At 37.9% G+C, this 15,865-nt stretch overlaps 1 protein-coding gene across 1 annotated transcript; it reads left to right on the top strand.

Annotated features, from left to right (window-relative positions):
* The first annotated feature begins 1,436 nt into the window (after nucleotides 1-1,436).
* On the top strand, nucleotides 1,437-13,286 carry LOC134277962 (uncharacterized). The gene is made up of 3 exons (XM_062760266.1): nucleotides 1,437-1,858; nucleotides 1,996-2,164; nucleotides 12,907-13,286. The coding sequence occupies exons 1-3, from the start codon at nucleotides 1,475-1,477 to the stop codon at nucleotides 13,131-13,133; spliced, it is 780 nt and encodes a 259-aa protein (XP_062616250.1). The 5' UTR covers nucleotides 1,437-1,474; the 3' UTR covers nucleotides 13,134-13,286.
* The last annotated feature ends 2,579 nt before the right edge of the window (nucleotides 13,287-15,865 follow it).

The raw sequence follows: 15,865 nt of genomic DNA, 5'->3' as shown, positions 1-15,865 counted from the left end.
TCAAATATGTCAAACTACATAATGATCAATAAAATAAAATTTGTATTTAAACAATATTGGCTTCATTAATGTTTACAGTAGAAGGAGCTAAAAAGAGATGTTCTTGTACACTCTGAATGTTTGATGTTATGAACAATAACTCATTGCTAGAAGTTGCTTAGAGCAGATCCAAGGTATCAAGTTGTTTTTAAGTCAATTTTTAGTGTTTCCCAAGAGTCTCTTTGCTGTGAGTAGAACCCAGTGGTTTTAAAATTAAGCACTAATGTTAACCTTATTTACCATGTAGTAGCAGGCACTGTTTAAATACATGTAAGTAAATTTTTTTAAATAAAGTAAAAGATGAAATCTACCCCCTTCTAAATTTTAATCTGATTAAATTTATATACTTGGTCCTTCTTCATGCTTACTAACATAAATAAGATAATTAATTGTTACATTTAATTGTAGAAATGTATATATTTATATAGGAAGCACAAAAATGCACAAACAAAAACATGACATATTATTTTCTTCTTCATGACTATCATCAAAGAGAGTTAAAAATCTCGAATACTGTATATAATCCCTATAAACCGCCCCGGGCGCTTAGAAAATTGTGAAAAGGGGGCAGTTATTTTGTTATTCTCTTTTTAATATTTAATATCATATTTTAACTTCAAAAAATATTTTGAAAAAAATAAATTCAAATAATCTCTAAATGATGTCTAACTTTACTTTAAGTGAAGATAAATTCACCCAAATTATGCTAAATGAATCATTTTCCACCAAGAAATTGGATAATAAACAAATTTTATTTTTTTTACTTTCTTCAAATTTGGCAGACTTTTGATACAATTCTAGATAATTTTAATCACTGTACAGGGGGCATTTATTTCCTGACAATTAAAAAGACCCAAGGGGGCGCTTATAGGGATGGGCAGTTAATAGGGATTATATGGTATAGTCCCTTCCCCTCGCATTTGATCCCGTTATTTCAGGTAGAGTGAATATATTCTCTTTCTTTTGGTCAATAATGGTCAACACTTTTGTGTACAAAACAAGTACAGATAACAGACACTTTTATCAAAAGAAATCACACCTACACTGTAATATGGTACAATTAAAATACCCATTACATAGTTAGCACATTCATGTCTGAATGCACACAATACATGGGTAACAATATACAGAGGCCGTGGTGCCCGGTATGATTCATGCAGGAAGTAAGGACATAAATATAAATTCTCCAGGAAATATAAATAAATGTGTTGAATGAACATAGTAAAACACCTGATTCAATCAAAAATGCTGGAAAATATAGACCAAAATAATAGTATCCTTTAATACCAAATGCTTTAAAACCAATCAAACCTGACTGTTTTGCATGAATGCTCATGTTTAACAACAAAATTAAAGTGACCTGTGTATAGAAGGAAGTAATTCTTGGACATTCTAGATTGGTGTCATGTACTCTTACGCATATAGATGAAAAAACATGTCAAGGAAAGTAGCGCTTAGTTTCACAGTAAAGATTGTAATTGGTGAGGAGATTAAATACACTAACATCAAAAACAGAATAACAGAATATGATGCTGAATGCAGTTGGATAGACGTATTGGATAGTATATCAAGCTTTCTTGGACCAGACGAGGTGTTGTTGCCTTCAGATCAGCTGAGTGTGACAGTGTCCGTGATGTCAAACTATCAACCAGGGGATGAGACATTTACAGTTGTACTAAATGACCCGATAGACATTATTCAAAAATTTGATCCAAACTTGAAGCATGTCACTATTTCTTTGAAGCGAGATGTTCATGATTCTAGAGATTCACCACCCAGTCCAAGTCAGAATACCCAGTCACCAACAAGGAGTGGCCTGGTTTGAAATATTTACTCTATTGAGTTACTTGCACAGTCAATACAGTCAAGATGTACAATTATGTAGATAGGAATTTGAAAAAAAAACCCAGTTTGCAGCTTTATGATTAAGGGTTAATTGTGATATTTTATTTTCAGGGTATTCTGAAGAAAGGGCAGTATGTGAGAGGTGTGGTTAATTGTATAAATTGCACAAAGCCAAGGTGTATCTTTGCACAGAAAAAACTAAGTCTTGAAGAGGAGGATTCCTTGGATAAGCTGCTGAAAACCACCGAGTACTGTTGTGGGGATCCATTAACAGGAACTGGTAAGAGCAAGATGCAATTTTAATCAAATGCTGCTACAAGTAATTGAATAGGTTTAACACTCTCAAGTGCTGGAGCTTTTTAGCTCACCTGAGCGGAAAGCTCAAGTGAGCTTTTCTGATCATCCAATGTCTGTCGTCCGTTCGTCTGCTTAGCTTTCCTTCCGTTTGTAAACTTTTTACATTTTCAACTTCTTCTCAAGAGCCACTGGTCCAATTTTAACCAAACTTGTTACAAAGCATCCTTGGGTAAACGGAAGTTTAAATTGTAAAAATGAAGGGCCTAGCCCCTTACAAGGGGGAGATAATCAAGAAAATACAATAATAGGGTGGGGTCATTCAAAAATCTTCTCAAGAACCACTGGGCCAGAAAAGGTGAAACTTATGTGGAAGCATCCTGGGGTTGTATAGATACTAAATTGTTCAAATCATGACCCCGGGGGTAGGGAGGGGCCACGATAGGGAATCCAAGTTCTACATTGAAGTATATAGGAAAAAAACTTTAAAAATCTTCTTAAGAACCAATGGACCATAAGAGCTTAATTTCACGTGGAAGCATCCTTGGAGTAGTGTAGAATTTAAATTTTTCAAATTCTGTTCCCCTGGTATAGGGTGCAACCACAGGAGGGAATCCAATTTTTACATCACCTGAGTCACTCAGGTGACCTATTGCTATCTGTTTTCGTCCGTTATACGTCGTTCGTCATCAATCGGTCGTAAACTTTTGAACATTTTCAGCTTTATCTCTGCATTCTCTGAGCCAATATTTCAACCAATTTTGGCATATAACATCTATAGGTGAAGGGGAACAAATAGTGTGAAATTCATGGCCTCTGCTTTCCTGGGGCCTGAGGAGTGGGGCCAAAACCACTAAAATTAATGCAATCTTTAAAAATCTTCTTTACTTCTGGACATCAATCAGTCAAACTGTTGGCATGATTGTAATAAGCATTGATGAGTTCTCTACCAAAACTGTGAAATTCATGGCCCCAGGATCAGGGGTTCTAATGCTAGGGTGGGGCTATATTAAAAGAATATATGGTGAAAGTAAATTAAATCTTTTTCTCTGCTCCTGGGTACTAAACAAACAAACTTAATATATAGTTATGATGAGCAAGAGTGTCTCTTCCAAAATTGTGAATTTCATGGCCCCAGGGTCAGGGGTTCTGGTGTTAAGGTGGGGCTCTATTGATTATATAATGAAAATGCAATAGGTACTGTATACATGGAAATTTTTTCCCTTTTCGCCCTCATCGCAAATTTAAAATGGGACGAATTCAAAGTTAACATTATAACATTATAATGTCTTGAACAAAAATCTTTCTGGATGAATTTAAAACAGGGCAAACTTGTTTCCGAATGTGAAAGGGCAAAAATAATACAGGGCGAAAATAACCCTGTATACAGTAACACTTTGAAAATCTTCTCCTCTGCTCCTGGGAATTAAGCTAATGAATTAAGTATAAAGTTATGATTAGGAAGGATGCCTCTTTTAAAATTGTGAATTTCATGGCCCCAGGGTCAGGGGTTTTGGTGTTAGAGCAGGGTTCTATTGATTATATAGTGAAAATGCATTAATTCTTTGAAAATCTTCTTTGCCCCTGGGTATTAAACATGCACATACACTTAAACTACATACATATTTATGATGAAGAAGGGTGCACTTTGAAAATTATGAATTAATTTTATTGCCCCAGGGTAAAGGGGGTACCCCCCCCCCTCAATATTTAACCCCGGGGTTTATTGGACTTTTTTCACAAATTACATTTTTTATTCATCATGTGTACAATAGGAAAAAATCATTAAACCCCTAAAATAATTGCTCCACAAAATAATACCCTACTATACATTATAAGAGAGAATGTATAGTAGGGTATTTTTTCCTGTCCACAAGTACCTGTGGGGGAAGGATGCCTCTTTGAAAATTATGACTTTCATGGCCCCAGGAGTTCTGGTGTTACTGGGTTCTATTAAATAATTATAGAGTGAAAATGCAATAATTCTTAGAAAATCTTCTTTTCTGTTCCTGCATGGTATTAGACAAACTAACTACATGCATACTTATGCTGAGCATGGATCATTCACCTAAAATTGTGAATTCCAAAGACCCTGGATCAGGGAATCATAGAGGACCTGGGGGCATTCTGATTATTGCTGATCAATATTACTGCACGATTAGCTGAAATGATTTTTTTGTTCCCCTACTCTGTCTAAGGGTATTATAAGTAACCAAACTAAACATGTTAAGTGTATAGTTATGATGAGCAATGGTGCCTCTTTCAAAATTGTGAATGTTAGGCCTCTGGTTTAAAACATAAACCAAGTTCAATTGTTTGAAAGTTGCTGCATGATGCTCAGGTGACCTATAACGCCCATGGGCCTCTTGTTATTTTTACATTGAAATGTATCGGAAAACTCTTTAAATATCTTCTTCTTAAGAACCACTGGGCCAGAAAAGTGAAACTAATATGTGGAAGCATCATGGGGTAGTGTAGACTCTAAATTGTTCAAATTGTGACCCCTGGGATTGATTGGGCAAGGTCAAGATAGGTATTACAAAGGGGGAAATCTGTTTAATAACAGAATGACCAAAGCTACTCAGGTTAGCGATGTGGCCCATGGGCCTCTTGTTTTAAGGGGACGAAGGATGTATGGTCACGTGACTCAGTTTAATCACGTCATAATCTCTGATGAAATATGTACAAAACCAGATTGAAACCACAGTATTTGTAAAAAAAAAAAAGACTGTTTGTTTGAGTTCACCATCTTTTTTAAAAATATCTAGAAACATTCAAACTTTCTTGCAAATATTTTCAAATTACGGGATAGATTGATCCACTCTTCTGTTTCCCTACACTGTGTGTCCAACGAGTCGCTGACGTCATAGTGGATCTTAGTACAGTAAGATTATATGCAAGGTAAAACACGGGTAGTATAATATCATAAAAACGGGTCATGATCAGTACATGGTGGGATATTTTATGAATTACAGAACACAAAAAATATTTTTACATTGTTGTTGACGGAAATATTTTGTAGGTATTCTTAATTCGTTTATTTCGCAAATGTGTGACGTCATAGTAGGGTTTTCCCGTACTCGAGAAATGTAAACATGACACGTTTTTCTCATGCTCATGTCTTGTTTAACTATGCCCTGAGCAATATTGAGCTCAGCTTCACCAATCGATATTTTTGCAGTTAATCAATAACGTCACGAACTTGCATTTCGACGTAAATTTTCAAATATTGAATGATAGGATTTTTTGCAAATTAATTTTTTTGTTGTTTAAGTTGTCTAAAAAAGTACGCAATTTTCCGTCTCCAGATGCGATGTGACAAAAGAATCTTGCTTTTTTCGAATTTTTAACCATATCCATACTCTGAAGTATTTTAAAAGACAGATTTTCGCTGACATATTTTTTATCTATGCTGAAAAAATTCAATGATCGACCGAGTAATTAGCCCAGAAACATGGAGAATCCAAACTTCACTTGGACACTGTAGAGTTTCGTATTTGACACTCAATATCTCAAAAATAAGTCTAGAAACCTATTGATATATCTGCTTTAAGGTATGTGGGACATACTAAATTAGAGATATGCAAAATATGGGAAAAAAACGAACGACAGGTATTTTTTCAGCTAAAGGTCCTTCAACCCCTTAAGAGTAAATAACAGTGTGACAATTCCGGAATCTTGAGGTATGACCATACAGAGTTTTCAATTAGTCATTGTTAACATCACGTGACTTTGATTGTGTATATATACGGAGACTCCGCAGTCATCTGTTGTTGTTCTTCGGATGCAGCCAAGGAGAGAAGACGATAGACAGTGTTCAAAGACTGTGCATAGTAAATAAACTTTACTATTATTAATTCCTCGCCTGTTCATTCAGTTAGGGAGAGAATTTGGAAGGCCATTGAGGTTTACCAAACCAGTTGTAAGGCCTGCCACAGAGGTTAACCTCAAGCGAAGAGGCTAGCCATAAAGTTCGTCTGCATTGGCTGACCAGTCCGTCCAGGCCGCTATACTCATTGTCCGTCCTGAATAAGGCATCCTACAGTGAGTGTAGTGGTTGAAGGGCTATCACATATACTGTCCGTCCTGAATAAGGCATCCTACAGTATATGCGGTAGTCCGAGGGCGACTGGGCTTTCGATTTAGTATTATTAGGTCTACCAAATAATTTGTTGTTACTTGCCTCCGATTCTTGTATTGATTCACCATTTGATTATTGTTAACCTAGATAAGGTTAGGACATATTTGTATATTTCGGCAGTCCTTTTTAATCATACCAATCAATTTTAAATCACTTTATGTTTTACACCCCAAACCCTGGAAATAACCAGGTACGATCCCATTGATTAATTGTAAATACGTTACAAAATTTGGTGGCAGCGGTGGGATTTGGGGTTGCATTAAATCATTAAAGTTTATTATTATGTAGTTTTTGTCCTGGTTAATTGTAGTTCAGTTAAAGTTTATTTTGCAATTTTTCGATATGTCTGAGAGTGACATTGTGGATGATGAAATGACTGCCTTAGAGCAGGAGCTAAGCAAGCTTCAGGCCAGTATAAATAAAGAACGAGCAAAGACGGCCGCCAGAGATTCAGGATTACCTGAAAGTAGGCGGACTACCATAGATTTAGGTGAGGGTGTAAGACCTAAAACGAATAGGACGACCACCCTACCAAGTATGTATACTAGGCCTGACAACCTTAGCGAAATGAGAAGAGATGATGGTGGCGAGCCAGATAGGTTTTCCGTTACGAGTACACCATACCATGCTTATACATCCAGGCATGACTTCCCATTGTTGAATGAGGCAAACATTACAACCCGCCGTCCTGAGAATATCACACAGGCTGACAAACGGAAAAACGCCATGGTAAAACCAGATAAATTTGATGGAAGTTCATCATGGGCTGATTTTAAGTCTCACTTCGATGTCTGTGCAGAACTAAACGGATGGACTTTGACTGAGAGGGGGATGTATTTAGCTGTTGCTCTAAGAGGTCAAGCACAGAGTGTCCTTGGAAATCTGCCGGCTGTAGACAGATGTAACTACAGACTTTTAAGTAAGGCACTTGAAGAGAGATTTTTGCCGTCCAATCAGACTGAATTATATAGGGCTCAGTTGAGGGAAAGAAGGCAAAAGGCTACAGAGTCATTACCAGAGCTTGGACAGGACATGCGTCGTCTGGCAAACCTGGCCTACCCAACGGCTCCTGTGGAAGTGAGAGAAACCCTGGCGAAAGAACAGTTCATTGATGCCTTAAGGGAAAGCGACATGCGACTGCGCATTAAACAAGCCCGGCCAGTGGACTTGAATGACGCAATCAGGCATGCCGTTGAATTAGATGCATTCAATTCAGCTGAACGACGTTTGACAGAGAGCAAAGGATATTTGAGGGAGATGAAGCCAGAGGAAAAGACAGACCAAGGAGATACAATTACCTCCCTACTGAAAGCAGTCCAGGATATCAAAAAGGAAATGCAATCTATGAAGATGAGAATGGAGAAGCAAAACTCTACACAGCCATCCTCTCCTGGTGTGACCTGTCATTACTGCAAAAAGAAAGGCCATGTGAAGAAGAACTGTTTCAAGTATAAAAATGCGATACAAGGCATGACAAATGCCAGCAAAAGCCAAAGGCCAGCGCCTTTAAGAAGTGAACATCAGAATGCTAAGCAAAATGATAGCACAGCCAACAAGACAGGCATTAGTCGAAAAGCTGGGGAAGCTGGGATTTTTATCGAAGCAGTTATTGATGGCTATAGGGTTAAACTACTTGTAGATACTGGTGCGACCCTCAGTATTATTTCACCAGACATACTACATTCTGTTCTTAAGGATCAGCACCCAAGACTTAATGAGGTGAGCAAGCCCATCCTACTGGCTGATTGTACTGCCATGAAAGTGGAAGGGTCTCTTTCAATTTCTTTTACAATAGCGGACTCAACGTTTAGCCAAACATTTGCTGTAGCCGACACTGGTGTTGACGGTATACTTGGGCTTGATTTTATGACGAACAATGATTGCTTGATTGATTTGACAAACTCTTGTATGATTATTAAGGGCAAGCGTGAAAAATTAGTTTTTGAGGGCAAGATAGGTTGTTGTAGGATAACCTTAGCTGAGAATGTCAATGTTCCGCCTTACAGTGAAATTATTACCATTGGGAATGTCATACCTCCTGTCTTTGAGAAGATACCACAATTTGGTATCGTAGAGTCGTCTGATCGTTTCTTAGAATCTGATAGAAGTTTAGTGGCCAGAACTTTAGTAGAAGGCAATAAAGTAGCGCCCGTTAGATTGATGAATCCTTCTGCAGAAACACAAACCTTATATAAAGGAACTTTTGTAGCTACTTTGTCTGACATTGACAACGTCTATGATAAGACCAGTTACTTACAAGACAATAAGAGAAAATTGCCTGACCATCTTAAGGATTTGTACGCAAGGTCAGTTACAGGATTGACAGCAGATAATGCCAAGGCTGTTAAAAACATGCTTTTGAAGTATTCACACCTGTTTGCGGCCTCAGATGCTGATTTAGGTCAAACAAAAGTTACCGAGCATACCATTAATACTGGAACAGCCACACCAATTAAACAGCCTCCAAGGCGCATGCCCGTTCATATGCAAGAGGAAACGGACCGCCACGTTGATGATATGCTGAAAAGGGAAATAATTGAGGAATGTACAAGTCCATGGTCATCCCCAGTCGTGCTAGTAAAGAAGAAGGATGGGAGCACAAGGTTTTGCGTCGACTATAGGAAGTTAAATAATGTTACCATTAAAGATGCATACCCACTTCCAAGAATCGATGACTCCCTTGATCAGCTGTCAGGAAAGAAATATTTTTCAACCTTAGATCTTAATGCCGGGTATTGGCAGGTTGAAGTGGCTTCCCATGACAGAGAAAAGACAGCGTTTGCAACCAGAAAGGGCCTATACAACTTCAAAGTCATGCCATTTGGGCTTTGCAACGCCCCGGCGACCTTTGAGCGATTGATGGAAACGGTCTTGAGAGGTCTGCAATGGCAAATTTGCCTTGTATACCTTGATGATATCATTGTAGTTGGCGAAACTGTAGATGATATGATCAAAAATCTTACTCAAGTGTTCGACCGTTTAATAGCAGCTGGCCTTAAGTTGAAAGCCAGAAAATGCACATTGTTTGCGTCAGAGGTTGAATATTTGGGACATATTGTGTCTCAAAAGGGGATATCAACAAGTCCAAATAAAATAAAGGTTGTGCAAGAATGGGAAGTTCCCTCCAATGTATCAGAGCTCAGGTCATTCCTCGGGTTCTGTAGCTACTACAGACGTTTTGTAGCAAACTTTGCAACAATAGCTAAGCCACTTCATGACCTAACAAAGAAAGGAGCTCATTTTATTTGGAGTGACAAATGCCAGGAAGCATTTGATCTACTTCGCAAAGAATTGTCAACATCACCAGTCCTGGCCCATCCAGATTTCAGTGAAAGGTTTATTTTGGACACTGATGCCAGCAGTTTTGCTATCGGTGCAGTGTTGTCTCAGATACAAGACGGTATTGAGCGGCCTATTGCTTTTGCAAGCAGGAGTCTGACAAAATCTGAAAAGAAATATTGTGTTACCAGGAAAGAATTATTGGCAGCCGTTCATTTTGTGAAATACTTCCGGCATTACTTGTATGGTCGTCAATTTACGTTACGTACAGATCATAGCTCACTGAGGTGGCTAATAAACTTTAAAGATCCTGAGGGACAGCTTGCCCGATGGATGGATGTTCTCTCTACATATGACTTTACCATTGAACATCGACCGGGAAGATTGCATGGCAATGCGGACAGCCTTAGTCGAGCACCTTGTAAACAATGTAAGGCTGAGCATTGTGTTACTGACCACATGAGTATCTGTAGTGCCAAAGTGGATGAACAGTTGTTTCAGCAGAAGCCTTTAAAATGTCTACAGGATGATGACAAAGACATATCAAAAGTAAAAGCTTGGTTAACACTCAAAAATAGGCCAAGCAAAGATGTCGTGTCATCAGAGTCGGTCACTGTGAAGTCTCTTTGTTCCCAGTGGGACAGGCTTGTCATAAATGATGAAGTTCTCTGCAGGAAATGGACGGATTTGACTACGATGCAAGATATCCTACAAGCCATTGTTCCCAGTAGTGAAAGGAGAACCGTGTTAAAGCACTACCATTACTGTAGATCTGCAGGCCATCTTGGTATTCACAAAACACTTGCCCGAATTCGACAGTCTTATTATTGGCCTGGTCTGCAAAGAGACGTACATTCCTACATTGCTGGTTGTGAAGTATGTACTAGACGGAAAGCACCAATCCCAAGCAACAAGGCTCCAATGAAGTTGGTGTATTCTGGCTATCCATTCGAAAGAATAGCCACTGACCTTCTTGGAGAGCTCCCTGTGACTGCCAATGGTAATCGATATATCCTAGTAGTTTCAGACTACTTCACAAAGTGGACTGAATGTTTTGCAATACCTAATATGGAAGCGTCCACAGTAGCAGCAAAGATTGTTGAGGAGGTTATCACAAGATTTGGAGTACCAGCTGTGGTTCATTCAGACCAAGGACCACAATATGAAAGTACTCTCTTCAAGGAAATGTGTAAATTACTGGACATCCAGAAAACGCATACCACCCCGTACCATCCCCAGTCAGACGGGATGGTTGAGCGTTTTAACAGAACGCTCACAACAATGCTCAGTGCGTTTGTAAATGATCATCATAATGACTGGGATGTGCACTTACCTTTCATTATGATGGCCTACCGCAGTTCAGTACACGAAACTACTGGTATGACACCGAACATGATGATGTTTGGAAGGGAGGTTGGTACACCATTGGATCTCCAATATGAGATACCACCTCAAATAAAAGATACGCCAAGCAATAAATGGGTATGGGAGTTGCAGGAACGTCTGGAGAAGGCTCACTCCTTTGTTAGGACCAAAATGAATCAGTCAATGGTGAGACAAAAGCACTATCATGACCGCAAGTTGATGTGGAAAAAGTTTGAACCTAACGATGAGGTGTATGTTTATTTCCCAAGAAGAAAACCTGGAATATCGCCCAAGTTAACCAGTTTCTGGCAGGGTCCTTACAAGGTTAAGAAAAAGATGTCAGATTTGACATATCTTGTAAATTGTGGACCAAGGGGTTCAGACCAAGTCATTCATGTAGATAGAATGCGCAAAAAGCGCATGCAAGTTCTATCAGGCGAAAATGATAACATAGTGAATATTGAAACTGATGACTTAAGGGATGATTATGATGGTCAAGAAAACTGTGACTCAGATCATCATGCAAGTTTTGATAATATCCCCACCGCTATTAATCCAGAAAGCAATAGTCGTCCAAGTAGATCTCGTAGGCCACCCATCTGGTTACATGATTATGAGACTGACATGTAAGATAATTGATTCTACCAGAGTTGTACATAGTTTTAAATATAGTGGTTTAAAAAAAAAAAAAAAAGGGAATCTTTTGTACATATCTTTCGATTTGTTATCTGTTAAGAATCATTTAGTTTTTAAGTTGTACATGCGGGACGCATGTCATCGGAGGCATGGGTAGTGTGACAATTCCGGAATCTTGAGGTATGACCATACAGAGTTTTCAATTAGTCATTGTTAACATCACGTGACTTTGATTGTGTATATATACGGAGACTCCGCAGTCATCTGTTGTTGTTCTTCGGATGCAGCCAAGGAGAGAAGACGATAGACAGTGTTCAAAGACTGTGCATAGTAAATAAACTTTACTATTATTAATTCCTCGCCTGTTCATTCAGTTAGGGAGAGAATTTGGAAGGCCATTGAGGTTTACCAAACCAGTTGTAAGGCCTGCCACAGAGGTTAACCTCAAGCGAAGAGGCTAGCCATAAAGTTCGTCTGCATTGGCTGACCAGTCCGTCCAGGCCGCTATACTCATTGTCCGTCCTGAATAAGGCATCCTACAGTGAGTGTAGTGGTTGAAGGGCTATCACATATACTGTCCGTCCTGAGTAAGGCATCCTACAGTATATGCGGTAGTCCGAGGGCGACTGGGCTTTCGATTTAGTATTATTAGGTCTACCAAATAATTTGTTGTTACTTGCCTCCGATTCTTGTATTGATTCACCATTTGATTATTGTTAACCTAGATAAGGTTAGGACATATTTGTATATTTCGGCAGTCCTTTTTAATCATACCAATCAATTTTAAATCACTTTATGTTTTACACCCCAAACCCTGGAAATAACCAGGTACGATCCCATTGATTAATTGTAAATACGTTACAACACAAACAAACTTTTTTCAGAAATCAGCATTATTTCTCATAGATTTACATTTAAATTGACAACCTGAATAATGTTTACAAAGTAAAGTGGGAGAATTTTATAAGATTTTGTCATAAAGTTAAAAAATTGTGCAAAATTTTGTATGGAATTATATAGAAGGCAAAATAAAATCTCAAATCTAAGCACCAAGGAAAACCTACGATTTCTTTATATTTCAGGGATTTATTTTTATATCAATAAAAATCAAAATCGGTCAGAAAATATATATCAACCCGCGCATCCATTTTTTGTTTGTGGTAAGTACCCTTAATACATAATGCTAATTCATTACTATGCAGTAAACAAGCTTTCTGTATGAAACAAACACTTGTCCTATCAAATTCTACGTCATAGGTCAAACTCTTTTATGAAAAGTATTATTCAATTATTAATTGATTTTGCAGGTAATCTCGAAGGAATACGTGTGGATTCAAGCCTAAACTGTGAGACACACATTGAATATACATATTATGCTTCCAAAAAAGCCATTCCGGACCTATGCTGTATTTGCTGTAGACGACATGCAAGGAAAAGCCCAAAACTTTTGCGCGACTTTGAATTTGTGTTACCTGCCTGCCGCATTTGTGAAGTCATAGAAGACATTCCAAAACACAGTCCATGGAAAAAGTAAAGGAACACTGCACTTAACACAGGATTTTGGACCTTTTTCAATTGTTTCTGTTGCATTAGGGATCAGCATTATATTACCTGTATTATATATGTTCTAATATAAAGAATTCAATTGGTATGACACTAGTCTAAATATTATTTTCATATGCATAACTCAGATTTTTAATTTCATGCTGTGATAAAACATAATTACTTTCCCTATTGTCTGTGTTAAATTCTTTCTTCACACCATAATTTGCTATAAAATTCATATCTGAAAAAATATGCAGAGTTTCAAACCTCATACTATTTATATACCAGCACTTTCTAAAGAAAGTTCGGGTATATTGTTGTTACTCCTCCTCAAACTCCACCTACATTTTACACAGTAGTCTAATCGTCTTTTGGGAGATGGCAGGTGCAGGTATCATGTATAGATGTGTAGTTTTCAGAATATTCATTTTCCCTTATAATAAGTTTATGCCATAACTAAATCATGATCATTTGGAAGATTGGTTTTGTCCTGTGGATGCATGTGTAAAATAGATGGCAAATGGGGACAGGAAAAATTGGCCCCTCCCTAATCCATGGGGTCATGACTTGCACAAACTTGAATCTACATTTCTTTAGAATATGTCCATATTAATCATGCTCTTGTTCTTGAGAGAATATTTGAAGATTTTTTCCTTTTTATTCCTAGTTTAAACTTTGATCCCTTATTAAGGCCAGACCCTACTCTCGGAGGTCATGATTTGAAAAACTAAAAATATGTCCAAAAAGGCATGATGTCCGGCCAAATTTGTTAGTCTATGAAGTTTGATGAATATGTCAGGAAAGGTTTCTTTAAAAATCAAACTGAAATCTAAAAAAAATGAATATAGATGATAAATTCTCACCAAATTATGTATAAGTGCATGTTTACATAAAATAGGATTATCAACAAGAGGTCCATGGGCCACATCGCTTACCTGAGAAGCTTTGACCATTACGTTCTTTACCAGATTTCCCCCTTGTAATACATATTGTGACCGCACCCTACCTAACTGATCATAATTTAGACAATTTGAAATCTATGCTACCATAGGATGCTTTGATTCAACATTGTAAAATTTTGATTCCCCATTGTGGCTGCGCCCAACCCCTGGGGGTCATGATGAGAACAATTTAGAATCTACACTAATCTGGGATGCTTCCACTTTAGTTTCAACTTTTCTGGCACAGTGGTTCTTGAGAAGAAAATTTTCAAAGATTTTTCCTATATATTTCTATGTAAAATTTTGATTCCCCATTGTGGCCCCGCCCAACCCCCGGGGGTCATGATTTGAATAATTTAGAATTGACACTACCCAAGGATGCTTCCACACAAGTTTCAGCTTTTCCGGCCCCACTTGGTTCTTGAGTAGAAGATTTTCAAAGATTTTTCCTATATATTTCTATGTAAAACTTTGATTCCCCATTGTGGCCCCGCCCTACCCCCGGGGGTCATGTTTTGAACAATTTAGAATCTACACTACCTCAGGATGCTTTCACATAAGTTTCAGCTTTTCTGGCCCAGTGGTTCTTGAGTAGAAGATTTTCAAAGATTTTTCCCATATATTCCTATGTAAAACTTTGATTCCCCATTGTGGCCCCGCCCTATCCCTGGGGGTCATGATTTGAACAATTTAGAATCTACACTACCCCAGGATGCTTCCACATAAGTTGAAGATATTGATGGTAATTAAATACTTAAAGAATATGTGGTTGGGACTCCCACATCACTTCGATATATCCATGGTATTCGAGATATCAAAGTTCGAGGTACTAAAATTCAACTGTATAACAAGAGACCCATGGGCCACATCGCTCAACTGAGTAACATTCGTGATGCCATTCTTTATTGTGTCCTTGTCCCCCCCCCCCCGCCAGTCACAATTTCAACAATTTAGAATCTACACTACCACAGGATGCTTCCACATAAGTATCAGTTTTCTGGCCCAGTGGTTCTTCAGAAGAAGAATTTTTCCTATATATTTCTATGTAAAACTTTAATTCCCTGTTGAGGCCACGCCCAAACCCCGGGGTCATGATTTGAACAATTAAGAATCTACACTATACCAGGATGCTTCCACATATATAAGTTATATGTATGCATCTGCATATATAAGTTTAAGCTTTTCTGGCCTAGTGGTTCTTGAGAGGATTTTTTAATGATCCCACACTTATTTTGTCTTTTCTCGATCTCGATTATCTCCCCTTGTGAGGGGTCTTGGCCCTTCATTTTAACAATTCATACTCCCTGTAACGCTTCGGAACGCCTGCCTTGTGTTGAGAACAAAAACTTCGATGTAAAGTTTTATAATTTTATTCAGTAATTCATAAACAGCGAAAATAAATAACAGTTTGAAATTCACAAGTCTCAACCCTCGGGACAAAAGACAAAATCAGTACCACTAGTCCACTACTGATATAACTGGGCAATTGGCACTATTTCCAGTAATTTATGATTTAAATAGAAATTCCCCCGACCAAAATAAAACGTAAAGGCTCTCTATAAATGACTTATAATTAATTTACAAATAAATATTCCCGCTACTAGTTCAACTACTAGCACGCAGCAGAAATATTTCCTAACTCCTAAACTGGGCTAAAGAAGATAAAAATAACTAGTTCACAACTAGTAATTATAAATAAAACTAGTACAATTACTAGTAATATGAATTTAGCCTAACCTAACATTACGTATTATGTACTTCAGTCACTTAGATACACAGG

The sequence above is a fragment of the Saccostrea cucullata genome, unplaced genomic scaffold, assembly GCF_032062105.1.
Source record: "Saccostrea cucullata isolate Sc308-1 unplaced genomic scaffold, CSIRO_AGI_Scuc_v1 ctg651, whole genome shotgun sequence".
In the NCBI taxonomy this organism is placed as follows: domain Eukaryota; kingdom Metazoa; phylum Mollusca; class Bivalvia; order Ostreida; family Ostreidae; genus Saccostrea; species Saccostrea cuccullata.
The sequence above is the reverse complement of the archived record's forward strand: the minus strand, read 5'-3'. Positions and strand labels throughout refer to the sequence as shown.